The sequence below is a fragment of the Erythrolamprus reginae genome, chromosome 3 (genome assembly GCF_031021105.1).
Source record: "Erythrolamprus reginae isolate rEryReg1 chromosome 3, rEryReg1.hap1, whole genome shotgun sequence".
NCBI classification, from domain to species: Eukaryota; Metazoa; Chordata; class Lepidosauria; order Squamata; family Dipsadidae; genus Erythrolamprus; species Erythrolamprus reginae.
Window position 1 is genome coordinate 325,549 of NC_091952.1, and position 24,884 is coordinate 350,432.

General features: G+C 59.3%; 1 protein-coding gene across 1 annotated transcript in view; it reads right to left on the minus strand.

The window, feature by feature from the left end:
• Nucleotides 1-3,754: 3,754 nt before the first annotated feature.
• The window catches only part of SLC12A5 (solute carrier family 12 member 5), a 25,609-nt gene continuing 4,479 nt past the window's right edge, over nt 3,755-24,884 (minus strand). Inside the window, 23 exon segments of the mRNA XM_070748715.1 lie at nt 3,755-3,846; nt 4,623-4,756; nt 4,905-4,919; nt 5,087-5,277; nt 6,778-6,879; nt 7,880-7,900; nt 8,189-8,296; nt 8,613-8,744; nt 8,925-9,094; nt 9,340-9,535; nt 9,669-9,837; nt 10,286-10,390; nt 10,848-10,967; nt 11,086-11,184; nt 11,341-11,459; nt 17,575-17,749; nt 18,004-18,061; nt 18,351-18,449; nt 18,846-18,980; nt 18,983-19,012; nt 19,811-19,946; nt 19,948-20,023; nt 22,233-22,475. Coding sequence (XP_070604816.1) covers nt 3,755-3,846; nt 4,623-4,756; nt 4,905-4,919; nt 5,087-5,277; nt 6,778-6,879; nt 7,880-7,900; nt 8,189-8,296; nt 8,613-8,744; nt 8,925-9,094; nt 9,340-9,535; nt 9,669-9,837; nt 10,286-10,390; nt 10,848-10,967; nt 11,086-11,184; nt 11,341-11,459; nt 17,575-17,749; nt 18,004-18,061; nt 18,351-18,449; nt 18,846-18,980; nt 18,983-19,012; nt 19,811-19,946; nt 19,948-20,023; nt 22,233-22,475 — 2,725 coding nt within the window.

Consider the following 24,884-nt stretch of genomic DNA (forward strand, 5'->3'; position numbering starts at 1 on the left):
GTGGGCCCCTCCCTCCCTCCCTCGCTGCTGGCAATCAGGGTGTTGCGTAACGAGGGGGGGGGGCAAAGAAGGGTCAGGGAAAGAGGTGCAGAGACACGGCCCGTTGTGTCCGAAAATCACCCTCGGTGGCACAGACATTGGTTTATGTCCTGTCTCTTCCGTCCGAACGGGCACAAGTTCAGGTTTTTCTAAAAAATAAAGGTTTTTTCCTTCTATTCTGGGCTCCTTTGATTTATCTGACGCTGGGCCTGGAGTGACCCCTCTTTGAAACCAACCAGGGAGAGTTCTTGCACAGAATTCCCCACCCAGGCTCCTGGTCACCATCAATTCTGCCCCCCCGCCCTCCCCCTGCAGGGATTTACGTGCTTGTCTCACATAGCCCCCTCCTCTTTTCCAAGGTCTTTGCGGGGGGGGGGGGGGGTGGACGACACAATGCTGGCAGATCCAGGCCAGCTCCTTTTTGGCACAGTTGACCTTTGCCCTGCTCTCCCCTCAGCCGGTCCAAGGCCACACAGGCTGATCTCTTCATTGAGTCGCCCACTGCTGGTGGAACCTGGGTGGCGCAGTGGTTAGAGGGCAGCACTGCAGGCTCCTTCTGCCGATCACCGGCTGCCAGCAGTTTGGCAGATCGAATCTCACCAGGCTCCAGGTGGACTCAGCCTTCTGTCCTTCTGAGGGGGGTCAAATGAGGCCCCAGATTGTCGGGGGCAAGAGGCCGACTCTCTCTAAACGTCCTAGAGGGGGCTGGGAAAGCGCCGTGAAGTGGTATATAAGTCTAAATGCTGTTGCTATTTTGCCACCTGGGCTGGTTCTTTTTTGGCTGGTCAGCAAACGGAGCCCCTTCCTGCCTGGTTCCCCCGAGAGAGGAAGAGAGACCTTTACGCGGACAGGACCCTCTCCTTGTCGCAAGGCCGCTCCCGACCTCGACCCTTGGCCGATGGACCCCCTTCGCTCTCAGCAGGGCTGCCCCAGGGACTGTCCGATGCTGCACGAGGGGCCCTTCAAGATTTGCACCCGTTCCCCTTCCACACCGCGGATGGTGACCCCTTCAGCAGCAGACTCCAGCCCCTCAGGCACCTCTCGCAGAGAGTCCCGGCCCCCACCCTGACTCTTCAAGGGAGGGGCTGCTTCTGAAGGCTTTCTGGACCCAAGAGCCCCCCACCGGACAGCCAGGAGCGTGTGGAGTCATTCGCCCCCACCCCCCAATGCATGTGCCTTCTGTCAGGGCAAAGCGACTTTTTGTGGGTGCCAGCCTGGTCCTGGGGTCCTTGGACAGCCCGTGGCGGGAGAAGCCAGAGAGGCGACGGGTGGGGGCTTTGTTGGGGCAGCCAGAGGACAACAGGCGGAGGCTGTGAAGGGTGTAATAAAATCCTTTTATTGCATTTTGTGCAGACAGAAGTCTAGAAAACAAAATATACAGTATAAGCCTCAACACAAAGCGAAGGGGGGCTGTGGCCCCCCCGGGATACCTAAAGCACCGGCCACACGAACACTCGCGGAAAGTAAACGCAGGCCCAACCCACCTCCCTTCGGGTGGGCAACGGGGGTTATTTACAAAGAGTTAAAAGGGGGTCGGCGGCATTGCACAAGTATTCCCGAGAACACAAGGGAGGCCTATGAAAAAGCTCACAACAGCTACGCAAGACCATCGCACTGGAGTCAAAGTCACTCGGAGGGACAGAAAACAGAGGAGCCACAGTGACCGATTATAGAGGTACGTCATGAGCTGACCGGTGTCACATTCATAACAAAGATATTGCACGTGAGCACGAAAGAAGAGTGGTCACTGACCCAGCCGCCGGCCCCCCTCGCTCCCCCCCGCCTCGTGACCCCCCCCCGCCAGAGACAGCCTCCGTACAGCGAGGGAGGGGGGCAGCTCGAGCCCAGCGATGCAGCAACGGTACAGGGGGCTGCGGTCAATCCGAGGCCGAGAGGAGGCCGTGGTGTCATCCGGGCGGGGCTACGGTCCCTCCTCTGGCTTTGCTCTGGGGCCCCCCACACGCCGAAGGGCAGGAAGAGGAGGAGGCGCCACACATGCAGGGCCGGGAGTGGGCGAGGGGGGAGTGTAAACTGGCATGCAAGGCTCCGGCTGGCCGGCTGTGGACCCCTCTGCAACGGGAGGACGCTGGGGGGGGGGGCACGGGCGGAGGAGCAGCAACGGCCAGAGGGGCGAGTCCGGCCCAGGGACTGCCAGAGGTAGGCTGGGCATCTGCCAGCAAGCGAAGGGGAGGAGAAGCCTGCCTGCCCGCCTGCCTTCCTGGGGGTGTGTGTGTGTGTGCCAGGGGTGTGTGTGCTGACGCTGCGTCTGAACGGGAGAACCCTGCTCTTCTAGGGGAATGCGTGTGTGTGTGTGTGTGTGAGAGAGAGAGGGGGGGGGCATCTGAACGCCCCCCAGAGTCTGCAAGAAGTAGGGCGGCTTAAAAGTTAAATAAATTAAATTAACTTAAATATCTCCATACATGAAGCCCCCTCTCAAACTCCCCCCTGGTTCACCCTCCACTGTGAGGTCGCTAGTCCCTGGGGAGGAGGACGGAGGGAAGGCCTGAAGCCAGCTGGCTGGACCGGGATGGGAGGGAGGGGTCACTTTTGCCCTGAGAAGAAGCCTCACGTTGCAGCACTCAGAGGGCGGCTCTGGACCCCCCCCAGATGGGGCAGGGCCTTTGCCCCCCGCCCCCCGCTCCACATTCAGCTCCATCCTGGAGCCACCACGGCTCCTCCTCCCCCCCCGCAGCTTCCTCTCGGTCGCCCTCCCCTAAATGGGACAACTTTAAAAATACAGGTCCTGTGTGCTATGTACAAAAGAATATATACTGTATATCTATATATTTACAGCCTCCTGGGGGGGGGGGGGCAGCAGCGTTCTTCTCTTGGAGAACTATTCACATTGGTTGTAAGCTCCACAGGTTCCCTCTTCGGGGAGGGGGGGGCTGCCCCAGGGGTCCAATGCACGTGTTTTGGTATAAGGTGAGGCACCAGAAATTGGGGGGGTGGGGGGACACAGAAGCAGAGCCCACCCCTTCTTTCCTCCCCTTCTTTAATCCCTGGGCAGGGGGGCTCTGGGGGAGTGGAGGTGTCCAGGGTCCGCTTGGGTCCTGGCTGGAGGGGAGGGGAGACCCTGCCTGGAAGACCCTAAAGTGCAACGGGGGGGAGGGGCGGCAGAGATCCCTCATGTGCACACGCGTGTGTGTGTGTGTGAGAGACCTGGGAGCCTAGGCCAAAGGTCAACCTGCTGTGTGGAGCCCTTTCTCCCCCCCCAGCCTCTCGGGGAGGGTCCGGTGGAATTGGGGGTCCGGCCGGGAGACGGGTTGGGGGCCCAGAGGAAAACTCCTACCATTACTCACCCCCCCAGGATCCCTTTGCCCCAAAGAGCCCCCACCCCACACGGAGTCTAAGGAGAGGGGGCGCTTTCCCTGCAGCCTGGGGAGGGGGCTGGCACAGAAGGTGGGGGGTGGGGAGGGGGGAGAGGCCAGCGTTGGCAAGGGGAGCATGCTGGTGGCCTCGGCTGGCACCTTCTCCCCACCTGAAGAACGGGGGGCAGAGGGGTAGCAGTGGAAAGCAGGCCAGGGGGCCCCAACCTCCATCCACCCGTGGCCCCTTCGGCTGAGCTGCGGGAGGGGCTCCCTCCTCCCTCCCACCCCGAGACACAGGCCGGGAGGGGCTGGCTGCAGCTTGGGGCAGAAGGTGCAAAGGGGGGGGGGAGAAGGCTCTCGGGGCACAAACCTCTGGGGCCAGCAAGGGCCTCGCCCGGCTCTCCTCAGGAGTAGATGGTGATAACCTCCCGCCCCCCCCCACGGACCAGCAGGACCCTGTCCAGGTGCTCCGTCAGCACCTCCAGGAACTCCATATCTGGGGGAGGGGGGGTCAAGGCTCATTCGTCTCTGCAGGAGCCCCTCCCCACAACTGCCCCCCACCACAGGAAAGCCCGGAGCAGCGGAGCCAAAGGGCCAAAGGACACCCAGCCCCACAAGTCACAGGTTTAGGGAGGGGCTGCAGAAGATCCCGAGGGAGGGGGGGAGGGGCTCTGGCCCCACACCAGGCTGGCAGAAAAGCCTGAGGTGGCACGTGGAGCCAAATCGGAGGGCATGCAAGGTGTGGCCCCATGTGAGCTCCGGCTGGTTTTCGGCCTTGGGGGAAACCGTTTCGCCCTCCAGAGGCTTCAAGGAAGCTCCAAGAGGCCCCGGAGGGCAAAAACCACCCAACAGGCCAAACGGAAGTTTGGAAAACAGATTTCCGGTTTGCCCGTTGTGCTGTTTTTCACACCCCAGGGCTTCAGGAAGCTTCTGTGAAGGCTCCAAAGTGCAAAAAACGGCACAACAGGCAAACGAAAAGTCAATTTTCCTGAACTTCCAGTTTGCCCTTTTGGCTTCAGTGAGGCCTGTGCACATGCGTGGGGATGGGGGGGGCAGCGGGGGAGGTGCGCATGTGTGCGTGAGGGAGGCAACGGGCGTGAGTGCATGCACACATGCTAGCTATCCCCCGATTTTTGAAGGGGCTGCCCTGGAGGCCCTGCAGCGCCCTCGGTCCTTCTGGCAGCTCGGAAGGAGGCAGGGGAGAAGCCCAGCCCAGGGGCCCTCCAACCCCCCCGTCCCCTCAACCCCACCGGGCGACCCCTGCAAGGATACAGTTCTCATCCCCCTTGCGGTTCCGGGGCGGCCCCGGCATGTTGAGCAGCACCAGCTTGGCCTCCTGGGACTTCCGCACAATGGCCTCGTTCAGGCGGATGGCCGTGTGCATCCTTCGGACGTTGGACTGGTTCCTGCAGGAAGAGACAGGCCGGCCAGTGGGTGGGTGGGGCGGCCAGAAGGCCTTTGTCCCTCTCGGGCACAGCCTTCTAGGAGGGGGGGGCAGCGGGAGGGAGACCCCCCCATCCCCAAGCAATGCAGGGGGGCCGATGGGGCACTCACAGGCTTTCCCACTCGCTGGCAGCGACCACGGCGGTCAGGAGAAGCGCCCAAGGCAGAGGAAGGAAGGAAGGAAGGAAGGAAGGAAGGAAGGAAGGGAGAGCATGTCATTGCCTGGGGGTGTCCACCTGACACCCCCACCAAAGCCCCTCCCTCCCGTCCCCCGGGCTTCTCTCCCCACTCACGGCTTCATGTTGAAGAAGTCCTTGATGCTCTCGGAGCTGACCGGGCTCTTGGCTTTGCTCTTCTCGGCCTCCTTCTCCTTCGTCCAGGTGAGGTGCACCTTCTCGGGGGCCGCCTCGGCCTCGGCCTCCTCCCCCGGGGACTGCGGGTCAGGTGAGAAGCTGGTGGCGTTCTTGTCGTGGATCAGCTGCACCTGTTGGGCAGCCCAGCAGTGCCTTACCTACGGCTCCTGCCTGCGGCCTCCTCTGCAGGGCCGGCCTCCCCCAGGCAGGAAAGGCAGCCAGGCAGCAGCCCTGGGGGCGGAGGGTGGGGGAGCCAGGCGGCCACGGCAGAGCAACGCGGGGGTGGCAGCTGTGGGGAAGCGGGCAGGCCCCAATCCCGGGCAGGAGCTAGCAGAGACCCTTCCCACAGCACCGGCACCCAGGCTGGCCTTCCGTGCTTCCCTGAACTGCGGTGGCCAGCATGGTTGGGAGAAGGGGGCGCGGGGGGACCCTGGGGGAGGCCTCTGTTGTGTGTGTTTGTGTGTGGGGCTGGGCCCATCCTTTGCGTGCAGCTCAACTCCTGCCCCCCTCCCTCTCAGCCACTGGAGAGAGAGGGCGCTGTCTGTGCCCGGGTGGGGGGCCACTCTTCTTTCCCTCAGCTTCCCCCTCCCCTTATATCCCCACAGCCTTGTCTTGGGGGGAATGGGGAAAGCCCCCTCAGGGGTACGGGGGTAGCCCAACCCCAGATCCTGTGGGTGCCTGGAGGGGGGGGGCATTCTGCGGACAGGCTGCCCCATGGCTCCTCTGGCCACCCCAGGGCCCCCTTTCAGAAGGGGAGGGAGACCCCGGGGCCCGTCCAGAGGAGACGCAGTAGGGGCAACAGTCTCAGCTGAATGTGGCGAAGGGGGAGGCTGGGCGGGAGCCTCTGGGGGGCCGCCCCATGGAAGGGGCTTTGGGGCCCCTCTGCAGGCAGGACAGCTAACAGGGGCTCCCTTCGCCAGGGAAGACGGGCCGGCCAGGGAGGGACTCGGGGGACGGGAGCTCTTGGGCTGCATGAAGGAAGCTGGAAAGGGTCAGTCGGGGGGCAGCGGTGGGGGACGGTCAGGTCCGTGGAACTGGCAGGAAAAAAAATGGAGATTCCCCCTCCCCTCCCCCACTTCTGGGCTGTGGGTCTGTTTTTCCCCATTGGAGTAAATGAGGTGGAATGTGCATAGTCTTAGAAGAGCTGTGGGGACAAGGACGGGCCTCCAGCCTGGACCTGGCCTGGGGGTTGCGCGTGTGTCCGTACACATACAGTTTACACGGCAGATGATGTGTGTTTTTGTGTGCCTGTATGTGACATGTTTGTACCTATGTGTCATATACGCATAGAATTAAAGAGTGAACAGGTGGGAAAGTTGTCTCTCTCTGAGGCGGGGGGAGGTCAACTGGGCCACCTTTAAGCCAGTCACATGACCTTTAAGCCACCCTCCGGTCACATGATCGTCAAGTCACTCCCACCTGGTCACATGGCTGACAAGCCACACCCACCGTGTGGTAGTAAGATTTTTTTGCAGCCCTTCACTGCTTGGAGGTCTTCTAGTCCACCCCCCGCTCAAGGGGGAGAGGGGCACGGGCAGCCCTACCAGCCCCCGGGGCAGATGCCGCTGACCGCCCCCCATTCCACCCACGCCTGGGCCCCCTCCCATCACGGCCGGGCCCGCCTGCCTTACCTCTTCTTCAGGCTTCTCCTCGCTGTCGCCCACCTGCTCGTCCGGGACACTGAGGCGCAGGTGGGTGTTGGGGGGGTTTTTGCGCCGGATGGAGCCCCGGGAAACATAGAAACATAGAAACATAGAAGTCTGACGGCAGAAAAAGACCTCATGGTCCATCTAGTCTGCCCTTATACTATTTTCTGTATTTTATCTTAGGATGGATATATGTTTATCCCAGGCATGTTTAAATTCAGTTACTGTGGATTTATCTACCACATCTGCTGGAAGTTTGTTCCAAGGATCTACTACTCTTTCAGTAAAATAATATTTTCTCATGTTGCTTTTGATCTTTCCCCCAACTAACTTCAGATTGTGTCCCCTTGTTCTTGTGTTCACTTTCCTATTAAAAACACTTCCCTCCTGGACCTTATTTAACCCTTTAATATATTTAAATGTTTCGATCATGTCCCCCCTTTTCCTTCTGTCCTCCAGACTATACAGATTGAGTTCATGAAGTCTTTCCTGATACGTTTTATGCTTAAGACCTTCCACCATTCTTGTAGCCCGTCTTTGGACCCGTTCAATTTTGTCAATATCTTTTTGTAGGTGAGGTCTCCAGAACTGAACACAGTATTCCAAATGTGGTCTCACCATCATTCTATATAGTGGGATCATAATCTCCCTCTTCCTGCTTGTTATACCTCTAGCTATGCAGCCAAGCATCCTACTTGCTTTTCCTACCGCCTGACTGCACTGTTCACCCATTTTGAGACTGTCAGAAATCACTACCCCTAAATCCTTTTCTTTTGAAGTATTTGCCAACACTGAACTGCCAATACAATACTCAGATTGAGGATTCCTTTTCCCCAAGTGCATTATTTTACATTTGGAAACATTAAACTGCAGTTTCCATTGCTTAGACCATTTATCTAGTAAAGCTAAATCATTTACCATATTACAGACGCCTCCAGGAATATCAACCCTATTGCACACTTTAGAGTCATCGGCAAATAGGCAAACCTTCCCTACCAAACCTTCCCCTATGTCACTCACAAATATATTAAAAAGAATAGGACCCAGAACAGATCCTTGTGGCACACCGCTTGTAACCTGACTCTGATTCGTCTGTGATGCTCTGGATCTGGGGCAGAACGGCACAGGGGGTTTGGACTCAAGCAGCTGGACTGCTGGGCAACCCGGCTCCTTTCTGACACACGAGCCGAGTGTATCACCCCCCACCCCCTCCTGGTAAAAACAAACAACCCAGCAACTGCTTCTCACACCAAGATGCTCCCAGAGGCCCAGGGCAGAGATGGGCAGAGGAGGGTCGGCTGCGGCCTTGCCAGCCAGCCAAAGCCAGGATGCCCCCAGCTGACCTCCTGTGCAAGGCGAGCCCCTTCCTGGGGGGGTGGGGGGTGGGCCGGGCTACCTCGCGCTCGCGCTCCGTCTTGGTCAGGTGCATCTGCTTCAGGATGAGTGACCGCTGCTCCATCACCAGGGTCTTCTCGTAGGTGTAGGCCGAGATGTCGCTCTCGTGCTGCCGGACAAGATGGGGCAGCGTCCAGTGGGGCTGGATTCCGTGGGGGTCCCCCTTTGCAGAGGCCCCACCAGGGGGAGCCCAGAGGTGGGAAAGCCGGGACCCGTGGTCGGAAGAGGGGGCAGATGGGCCAAGAGGGGACCGGGGGGGGGGTCTCCTGCACGGGCTAAGAAGGGGGAGTTGGGCAGCAGCTTTGGGCCATTGGCTGCTTCAACAGCCCACCCACAGACAGAGGAGCTAGTGTGGTAGTAGGGGGGGGCACAGCAGGGGGCAGGACAAGAGCAGGACTGGGTTCCCCCCCCCCCACCGGCCTCACCATCTCCACCACCTCGACCTCGGCCGTGATGCGCAGGTGGTAGAGGAAGGTGGTGAGGTCCTTCTTCATCTGGATGCTGTTGTCGTCCATCTGGGCCACCGTGAAGATGCGCATCCTGCACTTGCGCCAGACCTGGGCGGGGAGAGCAGCCCCACCACCAGCAGGATCAGTCACGGGGGCCTCCCAAGCTGCCCCCCATCTTTGAGAGGACACCGCCGGGGTCCCTCCCTGCTTGGGCTCCTGGGGCCAGGGTAAGGGAGGCCCCTGTGGTTGTGCCCGCTGTGCCAGGCCCGACCCTCTGGGGGGGGGCACCTTGTGCTGGCGCAGGAGGAAGGGCAGCAGCATCAACATCCCCCCGTCATGCACGATCCACCAGACGTCGATGTGGCCCTCTGGGAAGCGCTCCGTGTTGGCTGGGAACATGGCCACGTTCTTGGCCACCAGCAGGGCCATGTGGCCGGCTGTGGTCTCTCGCACCAATTCTGCGGGAAACAGGAAAAGGGGGAGACGTGCTAAGATGCCCGGGGAGGGAAGGGAAAGCCCCCCTCCCAGAATGGCAGGAATCCCACCGGGAAAACCGAGGAAGGAAGGAGCCGAGGGCAGGTTCCCCAAAGGCCCCCCGAGGGGCAGGACAAAGATGGCAGTGGGGAGCCCAGAGGCGCCTTTCTTTCGGCTGGACAAGGCCATCTGAGGTTGCCCCCATCCCCCCTCTCTCTCCCTCTCTCACCAATGAAGTTTCTCCAGGTCTGGTGGTCCTCCTTGCTGCGCCAGCTGCGTGGCCAGCCGACCAGCACCGTGTTGTGCTGCAGCCCCCCGAGGCCGCTGGACTGGATGAGGTGCGACATGCCGTCCCGGACATTGCAGGAGGTCACCACCTGGCAGAAACCCTTGACCTTCTCGGCCTCCATCAGCCGCTGGATCGACTGGGCGGGGGGAGCAGAAAGGGGGGGAGTCGCACCCAGCACCCTCCACACTTGAACCCAGGGCGCTTCTGGCCCGGGGGGGCGGAGTCAAGGCTGGGCTGAGGGGAAGGTCTCCCCCTCCTGCTGGGCTCACCTCCTCAGCACGCTGGACTTGCAGGTGGTTGTCCAGGAAGGTGCCCTCCAGCACGGACCCCACGATGGTCAGCCCCTTGCCGGCCTTCAGCTGGTTGGTGAGGGAGAGCAGCTGTGGGTGAGCCACGTTCTGGTCCTGGTCCACCCGGACGAGGACCAACAGCTGCGGCCTGGGGAGAGGGAAGCCGGAGGCCTTCAGCGGGCCCTGGCGCCCTCCGAGTCAGGCACGCACCCCCTCTAAGGCTGAAGATGCCACTGGCCTGGCCCGGCCCCATCCACCTCCCCCCCGCGGTCTCCTGTGTCAGTTGGTAGAACAGGACCCCGCCTCACCCGAGCCCCCCTCCGTCCTCCCTCCCCTCCGCCTCTTCCCCTCCAGGCCGTTCTCTCCTATGCTCAGACCCTGAGAGGAGGCCCTCCCCCCTCCTGCGCAGTGATTGCAGTCGCAGTCACAGCTGCACTGCACGGGGTGCGCCAGCCCACCTTCCTGGGCTCCAGGGGCCACCCTGGGAAAGCGGGTGGCGGCTGCCACAGAGGTGCCAAGGCTGGCCTGTCCAGCAGGGCAAGAGAGGCTGCCCTCGCTTTGCATCCCCCGCCCAGGCCCCGCACCAGCCGGCTCACCTCCAGTTCTTGGTGTGGGGCGGCCCCTCCTCCAACCGCAGCAGGGCATAGCGGGCTGCGCTGAGCGAGAGGCCACGGATGCCGTCACCCCACTCCTTCTCTGCCCTGGAGGAGGGAAGGTGGGGGTTCAGCTTTGAAATCAACCCCTCGCCCCCCCAGAAGTGGGTTGCTACCGGTGCGGTCAGGGAATGCGCACCAGGAGCAGCCAGCAGACCATGCAATTGGCACGCGACTGCTCCAGTGGTTGTCGTGTGGGCATCGCCATCCCTTTTTTTGGCATTTTTTGCTCCATGTGCGCATGGGAAAGCAGAACCACACGGGATGTGCCATGCATAGTCCGCGCGTACACGCAAGATGACAGGAGCGGCAGTGGCGGCGGTAGTAGCAATCGTGCCCTACCCCCAACACACCCTCCAGCACCCCTCAGGAGGGGGAGAGACCCCCTTGCCAAGAAGGGGCCCAGCCGGCCACCCCTGAGCCACAGCGCCCCCCTCGCCCCCAAAGAAGGACCGTCTGCCCCTCCCCAGGAAGCGTGGTGTGAGGGCAGCGGTGGGGCCCTTACCCTCGGTACTCGATGTACTTGTAGATGAGTCCTGCGATCACCATGGCGACCAGGGCGTAGTACCAGGAGCAGATGAACATCAGCGACAGGCAGAGGCTCATGCCCAGGAAGGAGAGGGTCCTGCAAGACCCCCGAGGCTGCGCTGAGTCAAGAGGCTGCCTGCCCCCCACCGGTGGGACTTTCTCCCCCCCGAGGACCCAAAGTGCCCCTCTCCCCCCAGGAGAACGGGGGCACCCACCAGTGGTAGTAGCGGAAGCGAGGGCGCCAGTTGGGGGTCCTCAGGAGGGTCTGCACCGCGCAGGCCAGGTTGACAAACATGTAGCACATCAAGAAGAACCTGAGGGGGAGGGAGGGAGGGAGGGGTACTCAGTGCTGGGGGGACAGAGAAGCCCCTGCCCGGCTTTCAAGGACGGAGCCCCCTCCCCCAACTTGCAAGTGGTGGGGGGCAGGCCTCCCTCAGGCCCTGTTTTGGCCGGGTGGTGGTGTCGCGCACATGGAGAGGATGGGGGCCACCTCGTCCAGGGAGGCGATCAGGATGCCAATCTCGCATATGCAGGCGGTCAGCAGCAGGGCCCAGGTGGGCTCCCCGTTCGCCTTGCCGTGGCCGAAGACCTGTGGAGAAAGTGCAGATGGGGGGTGGCCGGCAGTTCCCAGGGGTACCCCAGGGGGGGTGTCTCTGGCCCTGCACTGGGACCCCCAGCCACTGCCCGTCCCGTCCTGCCCCGATAGAGGCGCAGATCAGGCTGAATCCCTCCTGGCATTTAGCACTTAGGCTTCTATGCCGCTACTCTATGCTTTCGTAACCCCCCCGAAGAGGTTTACAGAGAGTCAGCATATATTGCCCCCCCCAATCTGGGTCCTCATTTGACCCCCCTCGGAAGGACGGGAGGCTGAGTCGACCTGGAGCCTGGGGAGATTCGATCTGCCAAACTGCGGGCAGCCAGCGATCAGCAGAAGTCGCCTGTAGTACTGCCCTCTAACCACTGCGCCACTGAGGCTCTCGCAGCTCACAGCATTACCAAGTCTTTGGAAGGGGGGCAGCATCTACTGCAGACCCCCATATCCTGTCTGCCCCTTGCAAGTCCTGCCCCCTTTGCTCTGGGCCTGGACTGGTGTCTGCTGCCCAAGGAGGGCGTGAGGATGGGGAAGGCAGGGGGCCCCAGAGCCTGCCTGTGGGCTGTGGGTGGGAGGAGAAGGCCAGGGGGGCAGGAGGGCAGGAGAGGGGTCCCGTTTCAGCAGGTCCACTTGCACCCCAAGGGCCCAGATAATCCCCCCAAGTGGCCCCAGGGATTCCCAGAGAGAGAGGGCCAACAACCAGACGGCTGCCAGGCAGACAAATCCTCCGGGCAGAACTGACGAGGGTCCTCGGAGGGGGAGTGAAACATCTTCAAGGGAAACTCCAAGACTGTCCAGTTGCCTTTTGAAAAAGCTCCTGTGGGACAACCGTGCACCGGACCTCCTGCTGGGCCGCTAAAGGCACCTCGGTGAGGGAGGGGGGCGCAGGGGGCATTTTAGCCGTGTTGTCGTCTAAGACAGCAAATGGTTTGCTGGGAATATTCAACAGACCACACGGAGGATCTGAAAACTAATACACCAAACAGACGTTGCTGTGTCTGACCAGGAAAAACGAATAAAATATGAAAAGGTGCAGCAGGGGCCTGAATTGACCCATCTAGGCAGAGGGGGAGATTTTAAGATGGACAAATCTTGGCGGAAAGGTGAGGCGTGACCTGTTACGAGGAGTGGACGTCTGTGCAGCCTTTGGTGCCCTCTGAGTTTGGTGGTAAGCGCCCACCCCTCCCCCCGTGTGTGGCGTGTTGTGGGGTGTGCTCCCTGTGTCACATTGGCAGCCCCGGTGGGGTTGGTGGGGTTCCTCCTTGGCCGGGGGAGGGGGTCATCCCAGGCTGCTCTGTCTGGTGCTTGTCCTTCCTTATCTGGACGTCTGTCGCAAGCAAGAAATTCGCCTTCCAAAATAAAATAAAAAGCTGGCACCCACTTTATCTAAAAGTGCTGGGGGTAAAAAATGAGCCGTGAACGAATGGCTGGACCTGCCAGATGGTCAGCAAGGGAGGCGGAAGAGCGAAGCCATTCAGTGAAGGAGGGAGAGGAAGCCGAGGGCTCAAGGAGACACAGCCAAAGGCGGCCAGTTGTGTCCTTGGAAACAGGAGTGGAGCCCAAAGGGATGGGTGGCCAGAGAGACCCAAGGCGCCCCACGGCCCCCTTTGCCTGCCCCCACTCCCTGGATGCCGCAGGAGGTGAAACGCTTGGAAGAAGAAGGAGGGGGGGGACTCGGCTCTGGGGTCTCGGAAAGGCAAGTTAATGCTCACCAAGAACTGGGGCAGCCCCTCTAGGTCCCTTGAGGGGAGGGGGCTGCTACAGAGGAGAATGGCTGGACCAGGGGCATCGAACTCACTTTCATTGAGGGCAGCATCAGGGGTGGGCCAGGGTGGGCATAGCCAGCTCACCATCACTCGTGCCGGGGGGGGCACGTGGTGGTCCAAGCCCTCTGCCAGTGAAAAGGGGGTCCCTGAGCTCCGTTTTCAGCTGCGGCACCCCCAACTGGATAACAGAGTTGGATGGGACCTTGGAGGGCATCTAGTCCACACACACACCGCTCGAGCAGGAGTCCCAACACCACTTTGGACAGATGGCTGCCCAGTCTCCCTTTGAAGGTCGCAAGTGTTGGAGCTCCCACGACCTCCGCAGGCGACTTCTGTTCCCCTGGTGGATCGCTCTGACCGTCAGAAAGTTCCTCCTTGTTTCCAGGTTGAATCTCTCCTTGGTCAGCTTCCATCCGTTGCTCCTGGTCTGGCCCTCTGGTGCTTTGGGAAACAGCGTGGCCCCCTTCCTCCTCTCTGGGGCAGCCCCTCAAGTATTGGAAGGCGGCTCTCCCGTCTCCCCTGGTCCTTCCCTTCGCCAGACTGGCCCAGTTCCTGCCACCACTCTTCGTAGGTTATAGTCTCCAGACCCCTGGTCATCCTGGTTGATCTCTTCTGCGCTTTCTCTGGAACCTCAACATCCCTTTTATAGTGTGGTGAGTAGAACTGGTTGCAGGACTCTAGGTCTGGTCTAACTGAGGCTTTACAGAGTGGCCTTAGTACCTCACTTGACCTTGATTGCATCCTTCTCTTAATGCCATTTAGAATTGCGTTGGCTTTTTTGGCTGCCGATGCGCACGGTTAACTCAGGTTTAGCTGGTTGTCTACTAAGACTCCAAGACCCCTCTCACAGTTGCTGCTACTGACCCAGTCTATTTTTGGCTTTTCTTACCTAAGCGAAGGACTTTACTTTTCCCAGCACGGAATTTCATTTTGTTAGATAGGCCCCAAGGTCCAAGTCTGTCCAGATCCATCTGCGTCCTGAGCCTGTGCTGGAGGGTGTTGGCCATTCCTGCTGGCTTAGAAACATCTGCAGACTTGATTAGTTCCACTTCTATCCTCTCATCTAGGTCATTTTATGAAGGTGTCAGAGAACACTGGGCCTTCTGGTACCCCACCGCTTAACATAGAAGACTGACGGCAGAGAAAGACCCCATGGTCCATCTCGTCTGCCCTTATACTGTTTCCTGTCTTTTATCTCAGAATGGATCTAGGTTTATCCCAGGCAGGTTTAAATTCAGTTACTGTGGATTGACCAACCATGTCTTCTGGAAGTTTGTTCCAAGCATATTTATTTGTTTGTTTGTTTGTTTGTTTATTTGTTTGCTTGTTTATTATTTATTTATTAGATTTGTATGCCACCCCTCTCCGTAGACTCGGGACGGCATACAAATCTACTCTTTCAGTCAAATAATATTTTCTCATGTTACTTCTGATCTTTTCCCCAACTAACCTCATATTGTGTGGTCCAAAGACGGCCTACAAAAATGGTGGAAGGTCTTAAGCATCAAAGTTATCATGAAAGACTTCATGGACTCAACCTGTATAGTCTGGAGGACAGAAGGGAAAGGGGGACAGGATCGAAACATTTAAATACCGTATATTAAAGGGTTAAATAAGGTCCAGGAGGGAAGTGTTTTTAATAGGAAAGTGAACACAAGAACAAGGGGGCACAATCTGAGGTTAGTTGGGGGAAAGATCAGAAGCAATGTGAGAAAATATGATTTGACTGAAAGAGTAGTAGATGCTTGGAACAAACTTCCAGCATACATGGTTGGTCAATCCACAGGAATTGAATTTAAACATGTCTGCAACTAACCTCAGATTGTGTCCCCTTGTTCTTGTGTCCACTTTCCTATTAAAAACACTTCCCTCCTGGACCTTATTTAACTCTTTAACATATTTAAATGTTTCGATCATGTCCCCCCTTTTCCTTCTGTCCTCCAGGCTATACAGATTGAGTTCATTAAGTCTTTCCTGATATGTTTTATGCTTAAGACCTTCCACCATTCTTGTAGCCCGTCTTTGGACCCGTTCAATTTCATCCATATCTTTTTGTAGGTGAGGTCTGCAGAACTGGACACAGTATTATTCCAAATGGGTTCTCACCAGCGCTCTATACAGCGGGATCACCATCTCCCTCTTCCTGCTTGTGATACTTCTAGCTATGCAGCCAAGCATTCTACTTGCTTTCCCTGCCGCCTGACTGCACTGTTCACTGTTGTAACCATAGGTTCTTAGGCACTGAACATTGGGATAGAATATTGCTGAAGGGTGATGTTTTAGCCTAATGGGGGCTGTATAAAGCTTATTCTTGCTGGTTATTACTTCCCTTGTTTCCGGGTGTTGGCAGATCTGTTTTTTAATTATCTTTTCCAGTATTTTCCAGGTGTGGATGTGAGGCTGATGGGTCTGTAGTTTCCTGGGTCTGTTCCGCCCCCCCCTTATTGAAAGATGGGAAGCACATCCGCTGTTTTCCAGTCCTCGGGTCGTTCCCCTGTGTTCCAGGATGTTTGACGGAGGGGGTGCAGTGGTTCTGACGTGACACCTGCCCGCTCCCTGAGGACTCTGGGATTTGTATCCGTCCAGTTCAGACAGGTGGTTCCCTTACTGTTATTTTGCTCAGGCCTCCAGCCACCTGGGAGCCCCATTTTCACTGGCAGAGGCGCTGGGGGGGCAGTCCATCAGTCTTTCCAGAACTAAGCCCCCCACAGGCCAAACCCGCCCCCCAGGTCTTGAGTTTGACACCCCTGGACTAGATGATCTCTGAGGTCCCTTCCGATTCTGGGAAAGAGAGACTGGGTGGCCGATGGTCAGGAAGGCTGCAATGGCAGATTCCTCTCCCACCGAGGGCTCGACTAGGCAGCCTCTAAGGGACCCCTGAGGCTCGGGGAGGGGGGGGTCCCAGCCGAGTAACCAGGCTGTGAGGGAGGCGTCGTTTGTAAAACCCTCCTTGGCAGGAAAAGCAGTTCAAGGCAGCCGCTCACGGGTTGAGTCCGGGATCTGTGTGTGTGTGTGTGTGTGATCCTCCTCCCCCTTGCCTGAGTGTGTGGGTGTCTCTGTGCGAAGGGCGAGAGGACGGATGTCTCCTTGCATCAACCAGCGGCTTCTCTCTCCGCAAGGACGGGGCAGGCCAGGCCCTCTCCGGGGGATGGGAAGGCAGAGCGGAGGAGGAGGGAGTAGGAAGGGGGGAGTGGGGGGAGTGGGGGGAATTGCCACTCTGGCTCCCTCGCACAGGCCGTGGTGGCTCCTCCGTGCCCAGCCCAGGTCTTGCCGGATCACAACAGGAGCTTAGCCCACTGGGGGCCCTTAGGGGCCCTGGGAATCGGTGGCCCTGATGCACACACACAATGGCCCCCAGCCTTCCCCAAGAGAGGGCGCCTGCCAGGGCTGCCCACCTGCTTTGCCCCATCGCTGCGGCCAGACTGCCATGAATCATGGGTGTGTGTGTGTGTGTGTGTGTGACCAGAAACTGAAACCACTCCGAGGGCCTGCCAGAGACATCGGCTGCTGACCCCAGGGCCATGGGCAGGCATGCATTTGGGTACCATCCTCGAGCCCGCCGGGCGTTGCGGTCTGTCAGTGGCCAGCAGAGATTTGGAGAGTGAGGAGGCTGCGGAGGACCATGGGCCAGTCCGGGAGTCTGGGGAGGGCTCTGGCGAGGGCTGTACGTGGGAGGCAGGCAGGGGGCCAGGGCTGTCTGACAGTTACCAGCTGCCTTTGGAGTCAGAGGCCAGTGAGGCAGAGAAGCAGCTGCAGCCCCTTCCCGGCCTCCTCATGCGCAGAGTTGGCTGGGGAGTAAAGCCACAGGTGTGGACGGTGAATGGCCCCTCCCAGAGGGAAGGAGAGAGGAGCGAAAGGGGAGGGGAGACAATTGCAGGAGACAATTAGTTCGCTTAATTGGTTCGTGACTCTCTGAGACTCCTTGCCCAGTTTCTGTGGCTGAACGTTCACCCGCGAAAGGAGTTGCTGGGTGTGAATGAGAAGAATTCACAGTCATTCAATAAAAGGGGGTGTTTGTTGGGAAAGGGGATCTGCTTCGTGGTTTGTGGAATCCCAGGCCACCCGAGCGGTTACTAACACAATCCCATTGGATGCTGGGGACATACCCGGAGGGGAGGGGGCGCGGAGGACCCAGGAAAGGGGAAAGCAAGTAGGCCGTTCTGGCTCACAAACCTCCGGTCAGCCTTTTCCCTCTAACAATCTGCCCTTCCTTCCGGTCAAAGGTTTTCCCTTGTCCTAAATGATGGGGCTCTCCTGATATCCGTCCCGGCCTGGTCCCAAGGAAGCCTGCCTTGCCACCCCCCGACCCCGGCCCACCTCTGCCCGATGCCCCTCCCCCCACGTACCCGGAGGAAAGGCACGATGCCATCCCGGGAGATGGCTTGCAGCAGGCGAGGGGCCCCCGTGAGGCTCTGCAGTCCAGCTCCGCAGGTGGAGAAGAAGGAGCCAAAGACGATCACCCAGGGGGAGGGCCAGGCCAGTGTGCCCACCACCAGGTTCCCACTGACGGCCTCGCCGAACCTGGAAGGGCAAGAGGGCGGTGAAGGTGGAGTCCCTCTTGGGCTGAAGCCCCCTTTCTCCGGCCTCCCAGGGCCCAGAGAGCCGATTGTTGCCTTAGCCTGAGAAGGCTTCTCTTGAGCAGCTACAGACAGGTGACAAGGGGGAGAAAGTCCCCCCAACCTCCAGTCCCCCTTAGCCCTGAAATCTGGAGGGGGGGGGGGCTTGAGGCAGAGCTGGGCTCCCTCCAAGCGGCGGTGGGGAGGGGGGGCACTCACTTGTCCCGGAGCACCACGCCCTCAATGCAGGCGCCAAAGAGCACCACGGAGCTGATGTCTGCAGGGGCATCAAGGAAACCAGGTGGGCAGGAAGGCAGGAGGGGCACCCACATGTGGCCACCCCCCCCACACCCAGCCAGTGGTGCCCACAGGGCCGTTTTCCTTCCGGCCTCTGCCCACGTGGACTCAGCTTCTGCAGGAGAGGAGCCTGGAAGTGCCTGCACCCCCGGGCTGGACCCTTTGGGTGGGTGGGCCTGCCTGGAGGAGCCCCGTCCCTCTGCGGCCCACCCGAAGGGCTCTTGGGGCCAGTTGGGAAGAGGCAGCTGCCCCGTGCCAGCCAAGGATACAGACGGCAGAGGTGGTGGCAATGGCCAGGATGGTGCCCGTGGGGATCGACTTCTGGGCATCCCGGAGGTCCCCAGACCGGTTGGAGCCGGCCATGATCCCTGTGGGAAGAGCCAGAGGGTCAGCCTGCCTTCCTTCCCCTGGGGCTGGCCCTCCGGTTAGGGAGGGGGGGCGCCTGCCCCAGAAGCCCTCCCCCAATCTAGGCAGGGGGAGGGGGAGGCAGGAGGACCAGAGGGAAAGGCGTGTGTGTGTGTGACCAGCCTAAGGCCTGACGCTGGCAGACTCCCGGTCAGAGACGGTCCAGAGGCTGGACAGGTGGAGGAAGGGAACTTGACCGCTTCGTGCCTGGACTACTTGGAAGGTTGCAAGTGTGAGAACTCCTCCATTGTGGGGATCCGGCCAGCCCCCTTCCCAGGAGCCCCTCCCCTGTTCAGCTGGGAGGGGGGGCAAGCGGCAGGACCTCCGCTCCAGCCCTTCCCAGGGGGAGTCTCTCTCACCGGTGACCGAAGGGAAGTAGATGCCGACCAGGAGGGTGAAGTAGGAGGTCATGTCGCTGAAGACGTAGGGCTGGTCCAGGTCTGGTTCCCCCTCGTGGGGCACCGAGGTCATGGCCCCCCCGCTCAATGAGGACCCCCCTTCTGCAGGTAGGTGCTCCAAAGGTTTTCTGTGAAGGGACCCCCAGCACCCACCATAGAGGACATAGATAGAAACACAGACCCCCTGGTCCATCTAGTCTGCCCTTATACTATCTCCTGTATTTTATCTTAGGATGGATATATGTTTATCCCAGGCATGTTTAAATTCAGTCCCTGTGGATTTATCTACCACGTCTGCTGGAAGTTTGTTCCAAGGATCTACTACTCTTTCAGTCAAATAATATTTTCTCATGTTGCTTTTGATCTTTCCCCCAACTAACTTCAGATTGTGTCCCCTTGTTCTTGTGTTCACTTTCCTATTAAAAACACTTCCATCCTGGACCTTATTTAACCCCTTTAATATATTTAAATGTTTCGATCCTGTCCCCCCTTTTCCTTCTGTCCTCCAGACTATACAGACTGAGTTCATGGAGTCTTTCCTGATAAGTTTTATGCTTAAGACCTTCCACCATTCTTGTAGCCTGTCTTTGGACCCGTTCAGTTTTGTCAATATCTTTTTGTAGGCGAGCTCTATATAAGGGGATCACAATCTCTTCATCCCCTGCCGAGTCCCCCATCACCGCACTTTCCTGCCCCCCACAAGAATAGGATTTCTCACCTGCAAAGACCCTCCCCCCAACCCCCGGGGCCAGGGGTGGCCTTGTGGATCAAGTGGAATCTCCCCCTGTCCCCAAAATCCCCCCCTGTGGATGGTAGCTCTCCCCCCACCCGCACTGCCCTCAAGAGGAGGGCCCAGCTGGCATTCCCCCTCTCCCCGTGGATTAGGAGACCCCAGCCCACGAGGGTTCCCCCCCCCTCACACACACCTTGGATGAGCCCGGAAGCCGCCCCCGGGATGCCCTGGACCTCCGTGACGTTGTTCTGGCTGAAGTAGCCGTCGCAGGTGGCGTTCAGGAAGCGAGAGGAGCAGAAGAGCCCCCACAGCTCGGAGCCCATCGTCCTCGTTGCCCACCTGGACCACCTTGGTGCACACGTCAAAGCCGTGGCGGGACAGAGTCCGGTTGCCCAGGAGGCAAATCCTGCCCGAAAGACACGAAGGGGAACGGAAGGATGTTTGCCAGCCCCTCAAATGGGCCATGCAAGCCCCCCCTCAACCCCCACCCGGTTCCTCTCCCCTCCCGCCCTCTTCCTCGGACTCAGGGCGGCTGGCTGATGAACCTGGGGCATCGCACGTCCTTGTCACTGCCCAGTTCTTACTCGCGGCCGAACCCCCGGCTAAGCACCCCGACTTCTCTCTCCATTTGGCTTCTCCCCTGCCGGCCGCACCCCAGCCATCGGCCACCAAGGGTTCACGCTTAAGGCTTCCTGGGTCGGTCCGATCGACCCAAACGCTGCACCCTTCTTTCTCAAGTGGACAGGCGGCATCTCTTAATGGGGGGGGGGTGTGAAGAGCAGAAGCTCTGAGTAAAAAGCCCCCCGTTCCCCAAGGGTCGCCTTGAGAGCCCGCCCAGGGTGGCCTCTGGGAAGCCCCTTCGCAGGCTCCCCCCCATCCAGGGAGCCACCCGGCGGTGGCCCTGCCGATGCTGAATCCACCCTTCAGCCCACTGTCCCCTTTGGCCCAGGGCACCAATGCCCACCCAGCCCCCCCTCCCTCCCTAAGCCAATGTAGCATTCTTGCACTTACACCCCCTTCATCTTACACATTGAACATTTGTTTCTTAAAGCGTTCTGGCCCACCTGTGACTTCCTCCAAGTTTTCCCCTTGGGCGCTAAGATTGGGAGCGGTCACTTAGGCTCCCGTCTGCACCATTGCTGTCACTCTCATTCCCCAAATCCCCAACGGACGCCTCCCTCGCTTCCGTCCCCCCCCTCACTTTTATTTTTAATTCCATGCTGTTCACCGGAGGCGCCTGCTGTTCTAATTCCCTGCCACTTTTTATTCCCATCAAGGCCGGTCTGCTCCGCTCTGCCCTTCGGCCTCAGCCGGTCCGGATGCTCTCGGACGCTCGCTCTTCTCCCGAGCCCCCCGTTGCCCCACGCAGAGCCTCCCGCTCGTCCTGGGCTTTGGGGCAGTTCTGCTCTGTCTACCTGCACTGTGCCCCCCCAGCCCCTCCGGCCTCCTGGAGGCCCCCCACGTCTTCACTGAGGGCCCCCCTCCCTCCAAGAGCTTCTGCGGCCCCCACAGCCACTGCCCCCCCCCTTCCTGTCTCGGGACACTCTGGCCGCCTCTTTCCATACGCCCACTGATGCCTTTTAAGGCATCCAAACCGGACACGGTCTGTGTGACTTCCCACCTCTGGACGCCCACCTGCCACTCTCACCCAGGACTCGGACTCCTGTCCCCACTTTCCAGCAGCCCAAGGCACCGCCTGGTGATGGCCACGGGGGCCCCTGCCCCATTCCCACCCTGGACTCCCCAGGGCCCCTGTGTGCGTGTGTGGCCTTTCCTCCGGTTGGCTGGCTGGTCGGGACTTTTGCTTCCTGCAAATTATTTATTATTATTATTATTATTATTATTATTATTATTATTATTATTATTTATTAGATTTGTATGCCGCCCACTGAAGAACAGTGCCTGCCACTCCCCAACCCCTCCAGCCGGCACAGATGGTCGATGGTATCGAAAGCCGCTGAGAGGTCAAGAAGCAACAGGACAGAGGATAAACCCCTGTCCCGGGCCCACCAGAGATCATCCATCAACGCGACCAAAGCAGTTTTACGTGCTGTAGCTGGGCCTGAATCCAGACTATTGAGGACCTAGATAATCGGCTTCTTCCAAGGACCACTGGAGTTGAAGTGCCACCACCTTCTCAACATCACCTTCCTCCTTCTCTCCCTTCCTCCTCCTCTCTCTTCCTCCTCTTCCTCCTCCTCTCTCTTCCTCCTCCTCGCTCTTCCTCCTTCTCTCTCTTCCTCCTCCTCTCCCTTCCTCCTCCTCTCCCTTCCTCCTCCTCCCTTCCGTGTGCTCCACTGCCCTCGGCTGAGGACACCTGGGTGGGGAGGGCATCATGCGATGCCCTCCAGAAACTATTGATATGGCCTGGAATGTGTATGCCACAGAGCCCACGGAGAGGGGCGGCATACAAATCTAATAAATTATCATTATTATTATGTGGGGTGTGGAAGGAACCCACTGAGTGGGGAGGGGGGGACTCTCCTGGCTTCTTGTCGCGCTGTATCTCCTGCAAATGAAAGCCAGCCACACTCTCCTATTAACAACCAATGCCCAACAATCCCCGCGCCCCCCCCAACCGACTGACCGACGGACCGGGACGGCGAGGCACTCACGGGAAGGAGGGGGGGTCGAAGGCGGACTTGATGACCCCGGCGTAGATGGCCAGGATGGAGAGGATGACGCAGCCCAGGAAGACCAGGGCGAACTTGTTCACGTACTTCACGCCCACAAAGACGACGGTGGCCATGAAGGTGAGGACACACGTCCCATAGACCCTCATGTTGTTCAGCAGGGCGGCCGCTTCTCCGCTGGCGTCTTCCGACTTGAAGATGGCCATTGGGGGGGAAGATGTAGGCCTGGCGGGACACACGCGGAAGCGGCTCTCAGGGCCCCTCCTGCGGCCGTGGGGGGTGGGCGGGTGCGGGGCCCCCGGGGGTCTCCAGCCCTTCCCCGTTGGCAGCCCCCCTCCAGGGCCCCTTTGCAAGCCAGCGCAGAGGCCGGTCAGCCGGTCAGCCTTTGGCTGCAAGCCTGGAGGGTGGTGGCTCAAGCGAGGACCCAGATTGTTGGGGGCAACATGCTGACTCCCTGAAAACCCCCTAGAGAGGCCTGGAAAAGCACTAGGAAGTGGTAGATAAGGTCTAAGTGTTATTTCTATTCCTCCCTCCCCTCCCCTCCTTTCCCTCCCTCCCTTCCTTGCTTCCTTCCTCCTTCCTTCCTCCCCTCCCTTCCCTCCCTCCCTCCTTTCACAGGGGTCAAATGAGGACCCAGATTGTTGGGGGGGCAGAGGCTGATTCTAAATAAACCACCTAGAGAGGGCTGGAAAAGCACTAGGAAGCGGTAGATAAGGTCTAAGTGCTATTTCTATTCCTCCCTCCCCTCCCTCCCTCCCCTCCCCTCCCTCCTCTCCCTTCCCTCCCTCCTTTCTTCCTTCCTTCCTCCTTTCTTCCTCCTCTCCCTTCCCTCCCTCCTTTCCTTCACAGGGGTCAAATGAGGACCCAGATTATTGGGGGGCAGAGGCTGATTCTAAATAAACTGCCTAGAGAGGGCTGGAAAAGCACTAGGAAGCGGTACATAAGGTCTAAGTGCTATTTCTATTCCTCCCTCCCCTCCCCTCCCTCCCCTCCCCTCCCTCCTCTCCCTTCCCTCCCTCCCTTCCTTCCTCCCTCCCTTCCTTCCTCCTTTCTTCCTCCTCTCCCTTCCCTCCCTCCCTTCCTTCCTCCCTCCCTTCCTTCCTCCTTTCTTCCTCCTCTCCCTTCCCTCCCTCCCTTCCTTCCTCCCTCCCTTCCTTCCTCCTTTCTTCCTCCTCTCCCTTCCCTCCCTCCCTTCCTTCCTCCCTCCCTTCCTTCCTCCTTTCTTCCTCCTCTCCCTTCCCTCCCTCCCTTCCTTCCTCCCTCCCTTCCTTCCTCCTTTCTTCCTCCTCTCCCTTCCCTCCCTCCCTTCCTTCCTCCTTTCTTCCTCCTCTCCCTTCCCTCCCTCCCTTCCTTCCTCCCTCCCTTCCTTCCTCCTTTCTTCCTCCTCTCCCTTCCCTCCCTCCTCCTTTCACAGGGGTCAAATGAGGACCCAGATTATTGGGGGGCAGAGGCTGATTCTAAATAAACTGCCTAGAGAGGGCTGGAAAAGCACTAGGAAGCGGTACATAAGGTCTAAGTGCTATTTCTATTCCTCCCTCCCCTCCCCTCCCTCCCCTCCCCTCCCTCCTCTCCCTTCCCTCCCCTCCCTTCCTTCCTCCCTCCCTTCCTTCCTCCTTTCTTCCTCCTCTCCCTTCCCTCCCTCCCTTCCTTCCTCCCTCCCTTCCTTCCTCCTTTCTTCCTCCTCTCCCTTCCCTCCCTCCCTTCCTTCCTCCCTCCCTTCCTTCCTCCTTTCTTCCTCCTCTCCCTTCCCTCCCTCCCTTCCTTCCTCCCTCCCTTCCTTCCTCCTTTCTTCCTCCTCTCCCTTCCCTCCCTCCCTTCCTTCCTCCCTCCCTTCCTTCCTCCTTTCTTCCTCCTCTCCCTTCCCTCCCTCCCTTCCTTCCTCCCTCCCTTCCTTCCTCCTTTCTTCCTCCTCCTCCCTTCCCTCCCTCCCTTCCTTCCTCCTTTCTTCCTCCTCTCCCTTCCCTCCCTCCCTTCCTTCCTCCCTCCCTTCCCTTCCTCCTTTCTTCCTCCTCTCCCTTCCCTCCCTCCCTCCTTTCACAGGGGTCAAATGAGGACCCAGATTATTGGGGGGCAGAGGCTGATTCTAAATAAACTGCCTAGAGAGGGCTGGAAAAGCACTAGGAAGCGGTACATAAGGTCTAAGTGCTATTTCTATTCCTCCCTCCCCTCCCCTCCCTCCCCCTCCCCCTCCCTCCGTCTCCCTTCCCTCCCTCCCTTCCTTCCTCCCCTCCCTTCCTTCCTCCTTTCTTCCTCCTCTCCCTTCCCTCCCTCCCTTCCTTCCTCCCTCCCTTCCTTCCTCCTTTCTTCCCTCCTCTCCCTCCCTCCCTCCCTTCCTTCCTCCCTCCCTTCCTTCCTCCTTTCTTCCTCCTCTCCCTTCCCCTCCCTCCCCCTTCCCTTCCTCCCTCCCTTCCTTCCTCCCTTTCTTCCTCCTCTCCCTTCCCTCCTCCCTTCCTTCCTCCCTCCCTTCCTTCCTCCTTTCTTCCTCCTCTCCTTCCCTCCCTCCCTTCCTTCCTCCTTCTTCCTCCTCTCCCTTCCCTCCCTCCCTTCCTTCCTCCCTCCCTTCCTTCCTCCTTTCTTCCTCCTCTCCCTTCCCTCCCTCCCTCCTTTCACAGGGGTCAAATGAGGACCCAGATT